Here is a 22,055-nt window from a genome sequence, read left to right on the forward strand (position 1 = left end):
TTTTGCATGTCGCTGAAATTTTTTGCATAAGAGCATAGAAACATTTCCAAAGATAACTTCTTTGAGAGCCTCAAATCTTGGACATGTGTTTTACCTCGGTGACATCAGCGACTCTTGGCAAACACGCCCCTCACCCATAGCACACCCTCCATTGATTTGATTACGACACTCCTTTTTTGGGTGTGTACATTTGTGATGTCATATTCATCCCCTTTTTGCGTACATTTGAGTTGTCATATCCCTTTTTGCATACATTTGAGTTGTCATATTCATCGCTTTTTTCTCAGCTGATTTTAACACGTCAGATCTTAGGCAAAATAGCAAAGTGCAGAAAATATGACAGTGGGTGAGCGTATGAGCGAGCAAGTGAATGACTGAGTCAACTCAACTGCTTGTCCATGCATGTCTTTGGAATTTGGGAGGAGTACCTAGAGAAAACCCACGAATGCCTGGGAAAAAGATGCAAACTCCACACAGGAGGACCGACGTGGAATCAAACTCAGGACCCCAGAACTGTGAAGCTGACGTCCTACCCACTCACCGCCGAGCCGCCTAATAAACATACATATACACATATACACATATACACGTACACACATACACATATACACACACATACACATATACACATATACACATATACACGTATACACGCATACACGTATACACGTATACACATATACACGTATACACATATACACGTATACACGTATACACATATACACAAATACACGTATACACAAATACACATAATCTTTATGTATTTTTGCCCGTCTGACTCAGCTGTTTGAGACAGAGTGAAAAGTCTTAATGTCCCAGAAGGGATTGTACACCAGTTTTTTTTATACTTTTGTTTGCCAATACCACTCAATTGAGAGGAAAATCCCTGATTCGCTGTATGTATTATTGGCCTGGTATTAGAGATGGTACATCATCAGTACACAGTCACACTTTTGATATTCCAAATGCTAGGCAAGTGTAAAATTTAAGGCTCTTAATACTTGATATTTTTACTAAAATTGTGAAGAAAAGAAATTATGACACGTAAGCAAAAAGGCACAAAGTAAAACAGACCAGGATGGGCTCTTTCCAGGAGTTCAAAAATCTCCTTTACCGGTCAGGCATAGAAAAAAGTAAGGTCCAAAAGAAAGTACCCCGTCCCTCCCAAAGTCTCCTTTTATCCTCTCTCTGCCAATACACAACTTGGTTTTTGCAAGTAAGAGTTAACAAAAGGCCTGTCTATGACAAGCCTTCCCCAGACAAGGAGATTAGTGCTGGATCTGAAGTGTGAGAAGGTGTAAGGTGATGGGGAGACGGACAACCACGCACACTCACACTCCAATTAGCCTACCATGCAAGTTTTTGGAATGGGAGGAAACCGGAGTACCCAGAAGAAACCCATGCAGGCCCGGAGAGAACATGCAAACTCCACACAGGAGGACCGACCTGGGATCCTGGGACTGAACGGGATTCACGGCCCGCCCCTGCATCGTGTGTGTATGTTTTTCGACCTCGGCGCAAAAAACAACACAATGAGAAACATCTTTTTTTGTTTAATAAAATAATAAATTAAACACTATTTTTTTCGGCAAAACGTCCATTCGGCGAAACGTCCATTCGGCAAAACGTCTGTCGGCGTATCATCTTTCGGATTAGGTACTAATGTCTTGCACCAACACTTATACAGGTTTAGAAAACAAAACATGTTTACCCTTGTTAAATAAAATGAATTAAAGTAATAGAATGATGACTGATTTCTTACTGATGTTGCAATAATTTCTACTTCCCTTTCTTTAAACATAATCACACTTTCCTACTTTTCATCACTTTTTTCAAACTACAGAACATGAGACGGTCAAATGAATTGAATTGAATGCTTTTATTGTCATTACACAAATCAACTGAGATCTAAACCCTCACCACGATCAGTTGGATGCACAATATCAACAACAAACATATGAATGCCCCGATATACAAGCAATTTTAAGATACGAGTAAAATTTCAAGCAAATATTTATCTTGCGATACGAGCATACAGCGGACGCGAGAGGCTGCTCATAAGAACATCATGGGTATTCGTTCCTGTCGCAACTCCCTCGCGTAATGTCTCTACGAGCACTGGGCGGAGCGTTGCCATTTTTTTCTGTTTCCACCCCCCGTTAGTCAGTGCAGAATGGCGGAGCTTCCTTGATAATACGAGAGGATTATATACTAATACTTGTTGGCAAGCGGCCGTGCGTTCTCCTATTGTGAGGACATTTGTTGTCAGGCCTTAGACCAGACTGATGGCTGGTTGTGCCTGTCACCCTATCACAGGCCCAACCCCATAATGAGTGGAGTGATGCCAGGTGCAAGCCATCAGCCAAGAAACAGTATTTAAGGCCACCAGGAACCTGACCATGCTGCTGGATCGTCTTATCAGTTCATTGTTAGGCACCCTCTCGCGTTTTCCCCTTGCTTGCTTTGTTGATCAACGACCTCTTTTTGCTCTCAGGATTTCGACCACACTTAGCCCCACAACCAAGGACGACGGACCAAGGATAATGGAGCAAGGATCAACCGAACAAGGATCAACAGACCACGGATCAACAGACAACGGACAATGGACAACGAGCACGCTTCCTACCCGGTACCCTCCACACCGACGCCATGGAAAACGACCTTCCTGCAACAGCCAACTACCCACCACCGCAATCCCCACGTGTGCTCGTCAGCTACGTGGATGAGCCTAATAAAGATTTGAAAAGAACTAAGCTCTTCCCCTCGCCTGCTTTGGGGTCTGCACCCACGATCGTAACATTTGTATCATTTCACGAAGATTTTGAGGGGAAGAAAAAAGCAAACAACCCTCGATAGATTCCGATCTAGAATTAGAATTAACTTTAGAGTAAGGTTAGATTGAATTTATTTTATTTGAATATAATTTGAGTACGATTGAACATCATAACCACCAGTTATTTGTTACTCTGTTAATAGATGGTGAGTCAAAAATGTTTTTACAATCCAACAGTATCCGTGTTTTTGGTGTTTTTTGCAGAGGGTTGGAACAAATTAATTTGTTTTTAGTTCATTTTTATGGGAAACGTTCATTTGAGATATGAGTAAATTGACATGCGAGTCTCGGAACGCCTTAAGCTCATATCTCAAGGTACCAATGTACATAAATAAATAGTCAATAAATAAGTAATACATAATAGATAAATAAGTAGTCAACATGATAAATAGTCAACAACATAAATAAATAGGGCACAACTAACAACTTAGATTAAATGAATATCCCTTCTACATGAGCTCTGTTAACTTTGTAAAGGCTGAATTATACTGGTTGCATATTGGATTATACTATACTGTATATGGGAATGAAAACTGAAGAATTCTGTCGCCCTACTGTTTGACACTCATGTTTTCCCAAGTGCCACTCTTTGATGTGTGTCATTTGTACCAAACATTCGTTTTTCTTTATTTATGTTCAAGGGAGTGCTTTCAAGTTGTCACATGGGAGATAATATGGTGGCGTGAGAAAGCAGCTGAGAGGAAAATAAACCTTTGGAATTGGCAGACAACGGGGGATTCACGCACGGGGCGCGGATGGTTATGTTGGATGCATGATGATGATACTAGTGGTGATGGTAGTCCTATAAATGTGTCGAAGGAGCATAGGCAGGACCTGAAAAATATTAATTTTTGTGTCAGAAATATATATGTCTATCAAAGTAAATATATTTTAATTTAGGCCACATAAAATAAATGTATTCAAATTTTTGCCCTGGAAAACAATAATTGAAAATTATTGCAATATAGTTCTAAATCTAGTTATTAACATTTTACAAAATTACAAGAGAAAATTGGTGTGTAACTTGCTAAGTTTTGGGAATTAATCAAATTTGGCTTCCTTTATAAATGAGTTCTGACAGTGAGGGGGCACACTGTCTAGAACTTGCTCAGGGGTGCAAAATTCCTTGGTGCACCACTGTAAGGAATGAATCATAAAATATTTCAATATCTTTGTGAAAATTATATCAGCGCTTAGCGTGAGAAAATTGTTATTATTTTTAATGGGAAAAATAGATTTAAACCCCAAAAATGTAATTTTGATGACACCTGGGACTACAAACCAGAAGTTCCCATCCCCATTTCTTTTTAAATTGTGTTTTTTGGGTTGGCGTTTGTAAATGTAAATGAAAAAGTAGAAAACTATGGGGAACCTTCTGAAGGAGCATCGAATGATACGATAAGTGAAACAAACTTGCGTTCCCAGACGGAGAAGCGTGAGCAATACGTGCAGCCATGTTTTTTGTGCACATGCATTTGCGAAATCCTCTCAGGCTATGGAAAATTGCCAAAAAAAATTGGTAAGTCATTTCGCTTCGGCAACCAATAATTGATCATTTTTTTGCAAAAATATAAATATATTTACATCTTGAAAGCCCAATTCAAAATATATTTATAGCAATACAGTGAAATAATTTTCTACCAATTATTTATTGCCGACCCCTGAGCATAGCTTCACTTTGTTTCACATCCCGGTCTCTGCTGACTGAGTGCTGCCAAGATTCCTGGAGGGCGATGTGCCAAATCATCTCCATTTCGGTCCCAATCCAAATATAGAGCGGGGGATTTAGCTCCAGAATTCTTATAAGAATGAAATGGCAGCTTTATAAATCTGTAACGGAGCCTTTTGTTTAAGTGTCAGAAAGGAATTCCACTCTTGTGTATTTCCTTCCTGGAATAATACACCTGTTACGTTACCTCATTGGCCTCTGAACATACTGTTTCTATGGCCGTTACTTGGAAAAAACACAGAAATGTGTTCAAATTACTTCAGGGGTTAAACACAGCCACCAAAAAAAAAAAAAATCCAGAAAACCTTTTGTTATGATCGCTTCGGCTGTGGAACAGAGTGAGATCCAAATTCAGGAAATGAAGGCAAAAAAAGAAATTGCTGATGAACAAATGTAAGATATAAAACAAAAACGCTAACAGAATAAACTTTACAAACTAAAACTACTCGTTCCACCGTTGCATCATCATCGTTTCCCTCTTATTTATCAACTATCCCACAAATGATTGTAGTTGGATGAACCTTATCAATATTATTACAAGTGATTGTTTGTACAGTAATCCCTTGAATATCGTGATTAATGTAGACCGGGCATGGCCACGATAATTGAAAAATAAAAGCAGGGTCACCCTTATTGTTAGGAATAGCCTGTTATTGTTTTTCCATTTGCTTTCCCTCGTCTTGTTAGTCCCTCCTGCGTTGCCGTTGTACTCGCGTAACTGCCCGTGATTCAAAGTTAGTCCCTGTGGTGTCTATTTAGGGTTTTTTTTCTTGCTTGTTTTAGCTATTATATTTTGTAGTTTTTGTTCCTGCTTATTATGTACAGTAATTTTTTTTTATGATCTGGGCTCGGGCCCCAAAGCAGTCGAGGGCTATACGTAGTTACTTTACAGAGAACCTTTATTGGGCCAGTCTCTTGGTCGGCAACACTGGCGGGTTCTGTGCCGGTAGCGTCGTATTAGTTCAGTTGACTTGATCCGTTGTCCTTTCCGTTGTCTTGGTTCTGTATACTTGGTCCGTTGTCCTTTCTGTTGTCTTGGTCCGTGATCTGCTCCGTAAGCTTGGTCTCGTTGATCCTATTTCCGTTCCTTGGTCCGTGGGCTTGGCGTGGTCGAATTCCTGAGTACAAACAGAGGTTGTTGAGCTACAAATTATCGATAGGCAATGCGAGAGGGTACTTTACAGTAAACTGATAAAACGTTGGTTCCTGGTGGCCTTATATACTGCTTGATTGCTGATGGCCTCCACCTGGCGTTACTCCGCTCTTTAGGGGCTGGGCCTGTGATTAGGTGACCGGCACACCCAGCCACCAGTCTGGTCAGAGGCCTGACAAATTTATGTTAAAGTGTGGTTTTAAAAGCTTTATAGAGAAAAAATATTCCTTTCTTTAAATGATGAAAAATACATTTTAAAAATGTTCATAAAGATCATCCATTATTCCTGATTATGTTTGACTAGAATAAAGAATAAAATAGCTTGAGCGCAGGGACCAGTCAGTATTCGAACAACGACATTTTATATATTCATTCATCTTACATACGGCCCATCCTCGAAAGGGTTGCAGGGGTAGCTAGAGCCTACTTCAGGTGTCTTCAAGCAAAATGCAGACTATACCCCAGACTGGTCGCCAGTCAGTCGTAGGGCACACAAGAGAGATAGACAACCTCTCACACTGCCACCGAGTGGGAATCAAACCCAGACTGCTTGCATCCAAGTCAGGTGGAATAACTACTGCACCATCGGGTGGCCTACGTTTTATATTATTTATATAATATATCAAAATATACTGCTTGGAAATAAAGAGAACAGGGTTTATGAGTAATCCGATGTTTTTTATGGACAGTTGGGTGAGTGAGTGGTTAGCGCGTCGGCCTCACAGTGGGGGTTCTGGGTTTTAATTCAGGTTGGTCCACCTTTGTGGAGTTTGCAAGTTCTTCTCGGGACTGCGTGGGATTTCTCCGGGTACTTCGGTGTCCTCCCATGTTCCAAAGACATGCATGGTAGGCTGGCTGATAGGACACTGTAAATTGCCCCAAACTGATTTAATGAAATGATCAAAATTGACCTTAAATCATCTTTAAATATATGGTGTCATATTGCCCCCTGCAGGATTATGCAGTTATCTTTGTTTGTTTTGCTCGGGGAGTTTAAAGTAATGGACTGATGAGGGTGTTTACATAGCACACACTCCCTATATAACTATTGATCAAAATGGCACCGTTAAAAGTCAATGTGTTATTGGAACATATTTTAATTTTAAATCATTGCTTAAAATATTGACTTCAAACGTTTTATCAATGGAGGAAAAATCTCTCACTCTGTTTTTTTTCTTTAGAGACGTTATATATGTTTTACATTTCATATTTAACATTTGTTTTCCATCCGACAAATTTGGAAATATTGGAATTAACGCGAACTGTCCTTACCAAAATAATACACTAGATGGCAGTGCTAAAAATATCAACCACGTATAACGTCCCGATCACAGGAAGAAGACATCACACTTGTAAATATAGTCTTCGATGATCCTGCAAAGCGCGAAATCTCCGAGTATACTGTCGTGGTAGGTTTTGTCATGTTTTTAGCCTATGACTCCTTATTGTGCCACATTTAAGTAAAAAAAATATTCAAATGGTATTGGTTTTGTGGCTTGCCCGCAAATTTACAAAGTAACGCAAACGCCAGAAACGTCATTTCAAATGACTATTCTAATATCTTGGTGCTCCTATTATGAATTATTAACCTCATAAATAACCATGGAAGAGGCTATGACAAATTAATAGTGCTCTTCTCGTGTATTTAGAAAAAAAATCGTAAATATGGTGTTTAGAACGAAAATGACCCATTATAGATTGATTTGTTTACATTGACACTATGCCCGTAGTGTCGATCATAATTTTCTTGATGAAAACGTCATTTTACATAATTCAATATAAATATAATAAAAGATTAATATAAAATAAAGCGTTTTACCTCCAATTTAGATACACAAATAAACATTTAAGTAATGGAATGTGCATGTAGTGTTTTAGTAAGATAACAAAATTTAATTTTGACTGACATTTTATACACATTTTATTTGTATTTTTATCACATTCTTTCCAGAACACTGCGTCTTAAATAAGTAATCTTTTGGCTTTTATTGTCTACCTCCTTTTGTTTGAAGAGGCTAGCACAGTGGCTCTTAATCTTGTTGGAGCTACCGAACCCCACCAATTCCATATGCACACTCATTGAACCCTACTATGATGTGAAAAAAAAAATATATATATTTTCAAATTCAAGTAATATAAATTCCTCGCAGCAATGACTGGCCAAGCATTGTCAAGTGATCATTTGCAGCCAGTAATGGTCAAGTGGAGCACGTTATTGTGAATAGACATGATGAGTCGATGTCTTGACCTCTGTGGCAGAGGTACCACTGAACCCCTGAGATGGTCTCACCGAACCCATAGGGTTCGATCGAACCCAGGTTAAGAACCACTGGGCTAGCATATAATTGTTTAACCTCACAGCTAACTAAATGTGGTTAGACATCAATGCTCAAAAAAGTGTTGTCTCTATGCTTCTTCATCTGTGTTTGCTAAGATGGCATCTGGAGGGCAGGATGCCTCTCAATGCAATATATCACCGGTTCTCTTCATGACTGTGGGAGGAGAACCCATGTCCTTCTATCTGCGACCTGGTTCCATCAAGCAAGAGCTCTATCCTCTCATCAAAGCTGGTGGAGGCATCATGTGCCAAGTCCAGAGGCCTGGATCCATTTTGCTGATTGACCCTGATGAAATAAACACTCTTAGTGAGAGCACATCTTACCGGTAAGTGTACAGTGAAGATCAAAATAAAATTCTGATCATGAGACTTATGTATATGTGATATTATGTGATACAATATTCTATTTAGTGATCAAACAATATGGGATTTTCAGGACTGATAACGATTATTTGTATTTAGAGGATGCAAGCCCTTAACTTCATACAACTTTATTAAAATGCAACAGTGTAAACAAATTGTTAACAGAAAGCTCTAATGACTTATATTAATGGAACAATGTGTATTTTTTATTGCAAAAATAAACAAATCTCGCAATTATTACAAAACGATCAAGGCTGAAGGTAGGATTTTGAGGGACCTGTTGCTGCTGGCCTGAAGTGGTTTTGAGCCTTGCACTTCCCGTCAGTCAGTTGATGGTTGCAACAGCCCACATAGGTGCCTGTGTAATCCGTGGATGGAAGACGGCCAGGGAATTTTCTTAATATATTGGCATCTTAATTGTTCCACTGTCCTCTTCCTATCCTGAAACGGTGGTATCTTGCGCTTCCCCATTTTAGCTGTGCAAATGCGCTTTCAGTTGACTTTCTGATGCAACGTATTTAGTGTATGAAGGGGCCTTCAATGAAGACTTTTAGGAGTTTAAAATCATTCTTCTTATTTCATTTTTCTTATTTAGGTATGTGTCAATTCAGTATATCCACGATTGTGTGGAGCGAGCTGAACAGCTGAACCTGGACGACTACAGAATTAACACCAAAACGGTCTCGATGTGCTCTAACAAATCTCCCTCTATTTCAACAGGTATATCCCCGTGCTACAATTTTAGTCAGCAAAAGCAAAGCAAAAAGAATTGCTATCTAACACATTTATTGTGCGAACATTGCAATGACACAAAAATAAACAAAAACAAGCTTATTTAAATACGTTAAATTAGGGTTGCTTTAAATCCTTTAAAAATGCTTGAATTTTTTTGTGTAAAGTGCTTTGAAATCATTGGGTATGTTAGGACCGCAATATTTTTCAGCACCCATTCTCAATAAAACAATTATCAGATGAAGAAAAATAAAAAGGGACCGGCTTAATCAAAGCAATGCACTCATTTTACCGTTGAGTCACAAAATCTGATTTTGGTCACCCTCATGAGGCAGTGCATTGAATTCCCTCCCTGTTTTTATCCCACTAAATACATCCCATTAAATTCTTTCTCTAAAACCCTCTAACACTGGAAGACCTGTAGAGTTTTGGAAAGCTAATGATAAAGGTGAACTACTGACCCTAACAATTGCATGAACACTCTGACACAACATGGCACACCTGACCCTCAAGCTCGTTTACTTTTCATCAGGCAGACAGACGTACACCTCTGCTGAAAATGCTGCCATTCTGAAGTACATCAGCCGGCGAAAGTCAGAAATTAAAGGCAACTGTATGTGGCAACAAATGGAAAAGGAGCATATAACCTCTCATAGTTGGCAATCAATGAAATTCCATTACAAACACCTTAAAATGAAACAGTCAAAAGATGTTGAAGAGGCAGGCGGAGATGCCGAAGAGGTCGGCGGAGATGCCGAAGAGGCCGGCGGAGATGCCGAAGAGGCCGGCGGAGATGCCGAAGAGGCCGGCGGAGATGCCGAAGAGGCCGGCGGAGATGCCGAGGCGGCCGGCGCAGATGCCGATGCGGCCGGCGCAGATGCCGATGCGGCCGGCGCAGATGCTGATGCGGCCAGCGCAGATGCCGAGGCGGCCGGCGCAGATGCCGATGCGGCCGGCGCAGATGCCGAGGCGGCCGGCAGCGAAGGCCGAGTAGCCGGGGGAGACTGCGGAGAAGCCCAAGTGGCCGTCAGACATAGTGGAGACAGCGGAGAAGCCCAAGCGCCCGGCAGAGATAGCGGAGAAGCCCAAGCTGTCAGCGGAGATAGCGGAGAAGCCCAAGCGCCCGGCAGAGATAGCAGAGAAGCTCAAGCGGACGTCCGAGAAGCCCAAGCGGCCGGCGGAGACAACGGAGAAGCCCAAGCGGCCGGCGGAGACAACGGAGAAGCCCAAGCGGCCGGCGGAGACAACGGAGAAGCCCAAGCGGCCGGCGGAGACAACGGAGAAGCCCAAGCGGCCGGCGGAGACAACGGAGAAGCCCAAGCGGCCGGCGGAGACAACGGAGAAGCCCAAGCGGCCGGCGGAGACAACGGAGAAGCCCAAGCGGCCGGCGGAGACAGCGGAGAAACTGAGGTGGCTGGCAGAAACGCTCAGGTCATTTTTACACATACACAGTCATTCATCTATTACCAATGTTGGGTGGATAATGACTACCATATTCAGTATAACGAGTACCCAACGAGAGTATAACGTGCACCCATAATTCGTGACTAAAAATTTATATATTTTTTTTCTTTTACTTCTCAGCTCACACCAAGGGTTGCACCGACCGGTACTCGTAAATGGCAAATGCTGAACACATGTCGCCGTGACAAAACATTTAATCACATCATATGGTATAGAAACCTTTAAAACAACAGTATGACCACATTCTCAAATGGAATGTGCAATATTTTTTTATTTGAAATATAAATTTAAAAATTTTCAGTCTGATTCATCATCACCAGATTCACCAAACAATTGATTCCATTCTTCTTGAGTAAGTGTGAGCAGCGGCCAATGAGCGGTTGATCACTAATACTATGGTATCTGCCTGGTTGCAGGACAATGAAGTCGCAGAGTTAGACAGCCCTTCCTGTGATGAAGACTCTGCTTCTCTCCAAACACACACTCAGCCAAAAATCCCTCCGCAGACTAACTCAGCTGACGATCTAACATTGGTACGACCTCACATTCAAATTTTTTTCAGGAGGTTGGAAGAAATTAATTTGTATATACCGTATTTTCACGACTATATGGCGCACCGCATTTAAAGTCGCAGTGTCAGTAACGAGTGCTATTTCTGTATTTGACACACACAAGACGCACCGCACCAAAACACCATGACTGGATGTTTGGTCGCCGGACGATTGGTCCCCGTTGTTCTCTGGTCTTTTGGTCACCAGTCAAATGGTGACAGAGTTTACTGTTGAAAACAGCTCTCAAAAATATATTCATGAGAGAGTTTAATATCTAAATATCTACCGTTGATTCAGGAGAGGGAGTTTAATATCTAAGTACTGTTTAGTATCTAAGTGCTGTTGAAACCAGCTCTCAAAATTATATTCATGAGTTTGATATCTAAATATCTAATGTCAAAATATCAATAAGAGCACTCATTTAACACACCGGCTGCTTGTATTGACTGTCATAGGCGTCCTATTAACCTTCATTCTTTCTGGCAGAACTTGCAATGTTGAAATACTTTAGATGGTCATTTTTATCAAAGAAATAAAAGTCTTAGTATACTTTGAGCCCGGAACGTTGACATTAAAAAGAAGGCAATAAGTAAAATTAATTAATTAAAAAGAAGACAAAGCAAATTCACTGATGGTGTTTTTATTGAAGCAGTAAAACTTACGTATACAACCTTTTTACAAATTCTATACAAAAATTACAAATACAAACTTACAAATTATGTACAAAGGGAATTCACAGATGGGAGTTTTTATTAAAAAACAGTAAAACTTACAAATTGTTGACAATGATTGCAGGTACTCTAATTTGTTCGCGAATTTATCTGGGTTTGCATAGATGGTCGTCGTCGTGTCGCTCATCCGCAGGAATATGAACAAATACTATATAAACTCAATCGGCATACAATTGATAGATTTTAACATTGGTGGAAGGAAATAGGGATGTAATGGCTAATGTTTAGGAAACTTGTAGCAGTGTGGAAAGTTTTTGCCGGCTCGGACGCACGCGCGCGACATCGATACTTAGATATTAAACTCATGAATATAATTTTGAGAGCTTGTTTCAACAGTACTCCGATATTAAACTCTCATGAATATATTTTTGAGAGCTGTTTTCAACAGTAAATTCTCTGTCACCATTTGACCGGGGACCAAACGTCCGGCAGCCAAATGTCCGGGCGACCAAATATCCGGCGGCCAATCGTCCGGCGACCAAACGAGTCTGAGTACCCAAAACACGCAGCCAGGCATGGCAAAACATACACCAGCTTAAGCATTCGGACACACGCTAAAACACGTTTTTAAAAAGGCAACGGAAGCAAAATTAAGTTCAGTTGTACTTTATTTAGCCATTTTACAATGTACTTAAGTTTTTTGATCAATCATCACCCACAATTCCATCAAAGTCCTAATTTTCTGTGTCCGAATTGAACAATTGTTCAAATGATTCATCAAAAAGGCCAGGTTCCCTCTCTTCGTTGTCAGAGTCATTCACATTGCCACTTGGCTCGACAGAAATGATGCCGGCTTTAGCAAAAGCTCGAACAACTGCAAGCAGACATGTTCGTCCAAGTGGCCACAATCCATTTTTAAATATAGTGGCGTAACTAGCCCGGATCTGCCTGCCACCCTTTGTAAAGCTGTGTTCGCCACCTATCACCCATTGTTCCCATGCCGCTCGCAACTTTGCTTTGAACGCCGATGTCCGGCTGTTGGAGTTCTTTAGTCAAGCCTCCGGGAATGACGGCAAGCTCAGAGTTCAATTTTGTGACTTGGTTTTTCACCGTTGCTGCGAGATGGCCACACGCAAATCAACTCAGCTTCTTCTTTTTGACTTGGCAAAGCTCGGTCTCCTGCTTCCTCCATTTGCTAACCATGGATTTGTTAATCTAAAATTCCCTCGTGGCTGTTCTATTCCCATGTTCACCTGCATCATTGATGGCTTGAAGTTTGAACTGAGCTTTCTATAGCTTAATAAGGGGAGTGTTTAGCCGAGGTAGACAGGGCGTGATGTGCACGGGCATTTTCCCATGACCTGATGGCGTCAGAAAGCCCTCCACTTTGCCCAATGTGAGTGGATATGTGCCCTATGTGTGTAAATATGTGCTGCTTTGCATTTCTACGTTTTTTTTTAAATAAGGGGAATTGCAACCATTAATAAGGGGATTATTTTACTGAGTTGGATAGGACATGATATGCGCCCTCCACTTTGTAGTACATTTTAGACTTTTATAGTGAGGATAAAGCGGTGCAGAAAATGAATGAATGAACATGTGCCCTTTGTGTGTGTATGTGTAAATATGTATTGTGCTGTATTTGTATGTTTTTTTATTTCTTAATAAGGGAAACATTTAGCCGACGTTGACAAATATGTAAGAGAATCTGGAAACATGGATAGTGGTTGTTGTTGTCAGACTGCCAGTGAGAGCCCAGTAAAGTGTAGCGAGGTTCTAGAGTGAAAATCAATGCAACTGCAACAATATTTTCAAAATAGAATAATGGATAAAGAAATGCAATTACTTTTTGAGGGATTTCGTAACTTTTTCGTATCTCGAGGCACTCATTTGCATCTCAAAAGTTTTGGCAACCTGAAAATTTCGTACCTAGAGGCATTCGTAAGTATGACTGGAAACTCAGTCTATTTATTTATTAATTTATTCATTCACACAATTTAGTAGATATCTGACCATAGTCATCTATGTGTTTACAGATTGACCTGCTCTTTGCAGCCGAAAAAGGACCATCTGATGTCCAAGTTCCCAGCCTTGTTCAGCAAGATAAGATCTTAATTCTCCAGAAGAAAAAAAACACACAAGAGACGATAGCTAAAGATCAGATGTGTGAATCCTCGATTGGGAAGAACACCGTCCTAGAAACCGACGAGGCACAAGTCAATACATCGCCTCAGACGGAAAAAGCACCAGAGAACGCAGACCCAACTGGGTTGGAGTGCAAAAGCGATGGAACGCATGGGCTTTTAATGGATTCGGACGAGGGAGATAAAGAACCATACACAAGAAAGCTCCGTTCATCATCAGTAGCAACCCAGGTTAGGCCAGGGCCCTCATTGCGGACCTCTAAGAGAACCTGGTCAGCCCAACTTTCGATTCAAGAAAAAAACAAAGAGGAGCCGCCGACGAAGAGAGCAAAAGAAAAGAGATCAGCACAGAACAAAGAAGCAGCCGTACCAGAAGATGCTGATGAGCAGCCTGCCACACCAATCGCCGGTCCATCTCATATCGACCAGCAGAGTAAGACACACACATCTGAAAATGTTTAGTTTTGGCTGACTTAAAAATTCTAATATTATACGAGCCTTGTTTGATGGTAGTAAATTAAACTTGCTTCAAAATTTGTAGAAGCTTGGTAAATCAATCGTTTTTTTCTCCCCGAGAAATGGCTTAAAACTGATCAAGGCCAATTCCCTTATACGTTCACTGTCAAAACAAACTATGGACGCATTTTAGTAATTTTAGTAGCAAAATTAGCTGAAAATGTGTGCCTGCATTCAGAAACATGAATCGTGTAACTCAATTCACTAATGTGTAAATGGTTTCATGCAAAAATAACTAGAGTTACAAATGTGTAAGGCAAGTCACAAATACATACCCAAAGTTTTTTTTTTGTCTAAAATTTACCGGCAGAAAAATTGGTCAGAAATTGGTGGCTCGTCACTTGAAAGAGCCCTTATTCTTACTGTTAACCAAGTTTGGCTAGTTTAGGTTTTTTTCTCTTTGCTTTTTGCAGGTCCATCCAAACCAAGAAAGAGAAAAAGGATGACACATATAGATGATGTCTTAATAGACAGTTGCGTCCCCAGTGAAAGTGAGGTAGGTAAATTTGTTGCATGTATTTATACACCTTTGGGTGAGGCTGGTGATACTTGTGTAATGTTAACTCCCTGTTGGTGGTAATTATGTAATACTAACTGATATTTTTGAGAGAAAAACAAGTTGTTTACGAATGTTTAATTGTTAGGCTTGGAAGTTTTTATTAATGTTAGGTAAAGTAGACACTGCAATAAAGCGCTGTTTCCCAACCACTGGGCTGCAGCTCACTGGTGTGCCTTGTGCAATGATCATGTGTTTCATACATTGTAATGTTCTGAAAGGAAAAATCGTAATATTATGAGATTAAAATCAAACTATTACAAGATTAAAATCGAACTATTGCGATATTAAAATTGAAATATGAAGAACATTAATTCATAGATTTATCATTGCAATATTCAAATCGAACTATTGCGATATTAAAATTGAAATATGAAGAACATTAATTCATAGATTTATCATTGCAATATTCAAATCATAATATGCGATTAAAGTCATTTTGTTATTTATACTGAACCTGAAGTTTTTTGTTTTTTTATAGGCTACAACTTTTGTCGACGTTAATTCTGTGTGAGCACAAAACTACTCATCGTGTAATGAAGTCACATTGGGAGTAAAAAAAACGATATTTAAATAATGTTCTTGTTTTTATATTGCGTGAACCAGATGTTTTTAGTCAATTTTAGGGAAAGGCTTCTACACGGAGACATCTAAAATGCGACAAATTATGGCAGATAAAAAATAATAATAAATAAAAATCGTCACGTTATATCTGAGTTGAGGACTCCTCATAGAGATATTTTTAGAAACGATAAGAAAATGATTGATTGTTAAACCAGCAATTTACAAAATTTATTAAGCAATTAAGTTTTGCAAAATGCAATTTTGGAACATGTAATGTTTAGTCCAAGACAATGAATCCATAAAATAGGTGAATGTTCAATGAATAAATGTTAGTTTTTTCATTTCATTGCTGGGTATTGTGCCGTAAACGGCGCCAATAAGACGCACACTAATCCGATATCCAACTACAGTGTTCCCTCGCTACTTCGCGGTTCAGCTACCGCGGACTCAGAGCTTCGCAGATTTTTTGGGGAATATTTAAAAAAAATATATACAAATTTTACATTGAAACAACATATTTTACAGTTTTTTTTTGTTATAACATGAATTTCACTCTCTCTACCCGTATTATATATGGTGTACTGTATACAGGGGGGTAAAAAAAAATAATAATAAATTAAATTAAAAAAAAATTAAAAACAAAAATTTTTCAATTAAATTCAAATTAAGCATTTTTGAAGGGGAATCCCTACTTCGCGGAAATTCATTTATCGCGGGTGGTCCCGGTCCCCATTAACCGCGATAACCGAGGGAACACTATCACAAAGATTTAAAATATTAAACATTAAAATCCAATACCAGCCACACCTAGGTAATGAAAACGTGGCTAAGCAAAAATTACCAACTAATATGCATTCTGAGCATTTTAAATTTTTAATTATTTTTGGCAAACTCCTTACAATTACATCAATGGTTGTGAAAAAGTTATTTAAAAAAGCATTGCATGACTCAAATTATTTTCAATGAGATAAACATACACATTAAAATAGGAGCTTTTCTATAAAACCTTTACTGACACCTTGGCTCGGGAGCACAGCAATGACCCTCTTGCACAAAAGGAATCACAAGTCATCTTTCCATTCCATAGTCTGATGAGGACATTTTCCACACGCCACGTGAAGCACAAACCAGCTATCTGCGACCAAGCAGCACTATCAGGTGGCAATCCACAGATGAATTTGGTGGCGACCAAATCCTTTTGGATGAGGACGTACAGTGCATCAGACACCTAATGAAGCAGACAAATCAGGTTGGCTATTTTCATTATGCATAACATGTAAGCCACTTGCGGTATGCAATAAATCCATTTATCGCACAGTAAATAAAAATGACATGGGTAATTTTCACAGCTGCAATTTTATCGCTGTGTGCACACATTGAGACTAATGGTGTGAAATTGAATGTACAGTGGTACCTCAATTAATTGGTACCACAACTGGTTTCGTAACTTGGATTTCTCATAAGTAGAGTACTTTAAATTCTAATTTGGATTTATGTCCTCAAAAAACTACCAACTAAATCCCTTAAAATAATCAAAGTAGTACTATTTTCTTACGAAACGTGAGAAACACAAAAATGATATAGAATGATTTAAAACATTATGTTTGTAGCTTTTAAAATGACGCCACAATCCCGAACTTAACAAAAACAAAACAAGTCCAGCTCTTCAGCACTGTCGCTATCTCACTGTCTTCCTGTCTTTCTCCTCGCTCACATGGAGTAGCAAGAACAGCATTTGAATAATAACTCAACATTGGAACCCAATTCTTTACAAAATGTAAACAATTAATAAACAATAATAATACAGTTATACCTTGAGATACGAGCTTAATGTAGATGTACACACACACACACACACACACACACATATATATATATATATATATATATATATATATATATATATATATATATATATATATATATATATATATATATATATATATATATATATATATATATATATATATATATATATATATATATATATATATATATATATACACATACACATACACATACACACACACACCCACATACACACACATACACACATACACACACACATACACACACACACATACACACACCCACATACACACACACACATACACACATACACCCACACACACACACACACGCATAGACACATACATACATATACATATATACATACAAATATATACATACACATACACAAACACTCAACACACCCATCTTTTTTCAACTTTTTTCTTGGCTGAAATTAAATCCATTCTTCCTCTTATAACATCTAGTTTAGGCTGTTTACATTTTAAAGATAACATTTATGTCAATGTATTGTGGTAATACTTTTGGAAGAAAAACTTTTATTTTTTCTATTTTTTTTATGTACTTGCTAGGACTTGATATCTGTCACTAAAGCCTTGCTAAAGACCAGTGGTGATTTGGCTGCTGCTTCATGCCTGCTATCACACCCCAGATCCTTTATTGCACTTTATTGGGATCCTCGAGATGACGACATCCTGCTCTCGGCCAACCGTGCCTCCGTAAAGCAGCTCGTAGAGATTCATGATCATGTCGATGTTTGTAAGCAGATGGTATCCCTCAATGTAGAGCGCTGAAAATATGGAACATATCCACTTGTTTTTTTAACCTTTCCTGATAAGTAGGTGGATGTATTTTAGATCAATTGCTTTAAATTACACAATTTATCTTATTTACGTGTAACTTTTTCAAATGTGCTGTAATTAATATTCAGAATAAATAATTAATATTTTCCATCAAAATATTTTTTAACTTAAGACTTTTTCTTTTAGTCTCCTTTGTGAAGCGGAGAGAGCACAGTAGAGCAGTTATGGTCCATCTCTCTCACATTTGATAGTTATTACTTTCCAGCTTGTCTAATTTAGATCCAATTTTATGTAAATGATGAATTGAATGGCCATCCTGTGGTGCTACATGATCCGCGGTGGTGTTTTGTGATCTTACAGGCTTTTAATTTTCCCATCCTTCTGTTTTTATGTTTGTTTGGGGTTAGCGTCCTTTTTTTCTGTGGAACAACTTCATTAAATTTTACTGGACGAAGTATTGTCTGAAAACTGTTTAGTAAAACCATTTCTTGTTTGAAATTGTAAATAAATTGATCATGCTGTAACTCAATGTTTTTTGGATTTTTTTTTTGCATTGAGGTTTGTGAAAAAGGAAAATGAAGTGTCTGAAACAACAGTTGGGGTCCACAATTATGATGTGTGCTCATGATTGCAGAGTTAAAATGTTTTTTTTATTTTTTTTTTACAAATTACAATAAAGGCCTCACAGCTCTGGCGTCCTGGGTTCAAATCCAGGTCATGTCCATCTGTGTGATGTTTGCATGTTCTCCCTGGGCCTGTGTGGGTTTCATCCGGGTACTCCAGTTTCTTCCCACATTCCAAAAACATGCATGGTAGGCTGATTCAAATCAAAAGCCTTTATTTTCAACTGCGTAAAACGAAATTGGTGGTGCTACTCCACAAGGTGCAACTTCACAGTAAAAACATAAGTAATATAAAAATATAAAAGGTATAAAAAGTCATATCTTGGCAAGGTAAATTCTAAAATATTGCACAATCTAATATTGTTTTTGCACACCCTGAAGTTATTGCAAAGAAGGGATTGTGTGTCATGCTAATGCAGGTTGAGAGTCCTGATGGATGTGGGGGGGAAAAAAATGTCCGTCGGTCTATTTGTCCGAGCTTTTTGAGACCTTTAGCGTCTGCCAGAGGGCAGCAGCTGGAACAGGTTATGACCAGGGTCATATAGGTCCCTAATAATGCTCTGCTGAAGTTGTTGTTGTTGTTGTTGTTGAGTCACTACGAGCGCCTGAGGATTACCCTCAGACAGCGCTAGAGCGGCCACTGGAACGCGGATTAGTTCATCCGGGGGGTAGTCGGAGGTGAGGGGCAGTCAAATATCTCCGGCTGGATGAAAAACGTAGGGTGCCACGTTCCTTGTTGGCAGCTCTGAGTGGTATTTGTTGGAATTCGCAGGCCGTGGCGAGCGGCCTCTCAGGAGACACCACGTGAAGGTTTCCAACTTTGTCTCCCTCTGCTGAAGTAGCGAGGGCTGGCAATGTCATCCAGTCGATGCAGCCGATGATCTTCTGGGCAGTGTTGATCACTCTCTGCATGTCCTTTCTGTCTGCTGCCGTGCTTCCAGCGTAATATACTGTCATGCAGTATGCCAGGATGCTCTCCACTGTGGCTCTATAGAAAGTTACCATAAGCTTAGTGTCCCAAGTTGTTCCTCCTGAGTACCCTCAGGAAATGTCGTTTCTGGGCCTTCTTCACCACTGCCGTGGTGTTGGAAGACCAGGAGAGCTTGTCCGTGACGTGGACCCCAGGAATTTGAAAGACTGGACCCTGTCTACAGATATTACATTTCAGAGGAGAGGGGCCAGGTCTGGACACTAAATTGTCCCACGGTTTGAGTGTGAGTGTGCACGCTTGTCCGTCTCCTTGTGCCCTGCGATCGGCTTGCCACCGATTCATGATGCCCCCTGCCTCTGGCTCGAAGTCAGCTGTGATAGGCTCCAGCACCCCCCGCGACCCCAATGAGGATAAAGCGGTTCCGAATTTGAGATGAGATTAAAGGAAATTCAAGCAGTAACGTAGTAATCAATCTCAGAGTGTGTTTACCCTGCACTGTTTGGTCTGGACTAAATTCTGTGGCGTGGAATTTTTGGGCTGGTGTGAATGCAAACCAGCGAACTCTGGCGCTGGTCCGGTTTTGCATCCGTGTGTTGGAGTCACCACATGGTGGTGCGAATCAGTCCTGAAATCACACACCTTTTTGCAGCATGTCTTAGTCATTATGCTAAATGTTGTTTTATCAGCATTACAACTCTGTGACTATTACTTCCATATTTAACTGGGATACCCTGTCTGCGTTGTTTTGTCCAATTATTGAACAATTTTAGCACCTTTGTGGGTTTGTTGTCAAGTCATAAGACTTTGAAGAATTGCAGTGTGAAAATGAGCCACAGCTAGCAAGCTACTTTCCTGGTATGAATACACTTTTAAATGAGTGCTTCAAACGAGCATATGAACGATTGCAATAATTTGCTGCTAAAAAACTGTGGTTGAGTGATCAGTCACTCTCGGCCGTTGTAGTTAAAAATGTATTTAAAATCTATCGCCATCAGCAAATGAGTTGAGAGGTGTATTTAACAGGTGTGTTTATACTGGTAAATGACACCTCTCTTCAGAGGGTAAATAGTATTGAGTGTATTTTTTTTCATACAACATACTTTTTTGTGTACTTGTATGACCGTTTGTGATCTTGAAATGTTGACTCAAACAGTACATGCACCTTTAATAACGTTTTTTGTAGCGTTGCTTCTAAGTAAATCGTAATGTTGCTTTTTGTTGTTGTTTACAAAACATGTGGGACAAAAACAATATTTACCCCTCACTGTTTATTTCATCTTATCCCCAAGAGACCCTCATGAAGACATGAGTACTTAGTTTCATAAAGAAAAAAACAATGCAGAATATTGACAAATAGATGGAAACAAAATGAAAGTAAAGTTTCTTTATAAGGCCATGAAGAAAAAACTGTTACTACCTCATACTACATCATGGAGGTAATTACATAGGAGGGTGTTACATTCAATTAAGGAAAAAAGTTGACCATGTTACCAGTTTTGAAAACGTCCAGTATAAAAACCTTTTAGTATGAAATATTCTCATCCCTTGCACATTAAATAAATACATATCCCTGCTTTTGAATATTTACACAGCGGCACATTTGCAAAGCTTTATTACAAAACTCAATCACCAGCTTTGTTAAAAGCTTGCTGGTTTTTAGTTGAACACATAAAACATGATCCAGAAGATGTGTACATCGACATATACAAAGTGTATATGTTGTGCAGTATATTGCGAGTGAAAGTCACTCTCGTCTCAACATACCGTATTTTCTCGCATATTAGCCGCCTCCGCGTATAAGCCGCACCCTTAACATTGCCTTAAAATCGTTGAAGTTTACAATTTCTCTTGTATAAGACGCCCCTGACTCACAAGTCTCATCCCCATATTCATGATTTTTAAAGGGAGTACAAATGTGTTATTTTGAAGGGAGAATCTTAAGAAAAATCCTTGCACGTGGTATTTGAGATACAGTTTGAATCTAAAGGATCATCTGCTGGATTGCATATTTCTAAAAGGTTGTTCCTGCACTATGAAAAATTCAAAAAGGAAGTCATGTGAGCAGTACAACCAGGAAGTGTGTCCGTACTGATCTAATTTGTCATCCACAGGTAAGATGGTGGCACCCTGACCGAGCAATGGCAGGCGCAAATGATTTTTTTTTCATGTTTTAAGCAAGATACGGTTGATTTATTTCCTGGAATTTCATAGACGTCGAAATAAATTTTGTCTGGCGTTTTATCTACTGATCGTTTCACTATTTTTAAAGAAATGA

The 22,055-nt window shown here is 39.4% G+C and overlaps 1 protein-coding gene across 3 annotated transcripts; it reads left to right on the top strand.

The window, feature by feature from the left end:
* The first annotated feature begins 6,389 nt into the window (after positions 1 to 6,389).
* Positions 6,390 to 18,750, top strand: LOC144203500 (uncharacterized). 3 transcript variants are annotated; one of them, XM_077726977.1, is made up of 10 exons: positions 6,390 to 6,561; positions 7,050 to 7,124; positions 8,150 to 8,379; positions 9,012 to 9,136; positions 9,681 to 10,558; positions 11,029 to 11,145; positions 13,871 to 14,411; positions 14,908 to 14,990; positions 16,702 to 16,863; positions 17,996 to 18,750. In XM_077726977.1, exons 1-10 carry the CDS (start codon positions 6,559 to 6,561, stop codon positions 18,215 to 18,217), a joined length of 2,436 nt encoding a protein of 811 aa, XP_077583103.1. In that variant the 5' UTR covers positions 6,390 to 6,558; the 3' UTR covers positions 18,218 to 18,750. The 3 variants fall into 3 exon arrangements, with proteins under 3 accessions (XP_077583103.1, XP_077583105.1, XP_077583102.1); XM_077726976.1 differs by having other exon boundaries at positions 6,393 to 6,561; positions 9,681 to 10,579; XM_077726979.1 differs by lacking the exon at positions 11,029 to 11,145 and having other exon boundaries at positions 9,681 to 10,579.
* The last annotated feature ends 3,305 nt before the right edge of the window (positions 18,751 to 22,055 follow it).

This window comes from Stigmatopora nigra, chromosome 10, assembly GCF_051989575.1.
Source record: "Stigmatopora nigra isolate UIUO_SnigA chromosome 10, RoL_Snig_1.1, whole genome shotgun sequence".
Classification (NCBI taxonomy): domain Eukaryota; kingdom Metazoa; phylum Chordata; class Actinopteri; order Syngnathiformes; family Syngnathidae; genus Stigmatopora; species Stigmatopora nigra.

Coding starts and splice junctions, on each gene's coding strand:
- LOC144203500 (XM_077726976.1), top strand. Junction 8,380..9,011: donor AGTGAGAGCACATCTTACCG/GTAAGTGTACAG, acceptor TTTCTTATTTAG/GTATGTGTCAATTCAGTATA. Junction 16,864..17,995: donor TAATGAAGCAGACAAATCAG/GTTGGCTATTTT, acceptor TGTACTTGCTAG/GACTTGATATCTGTCACTAA.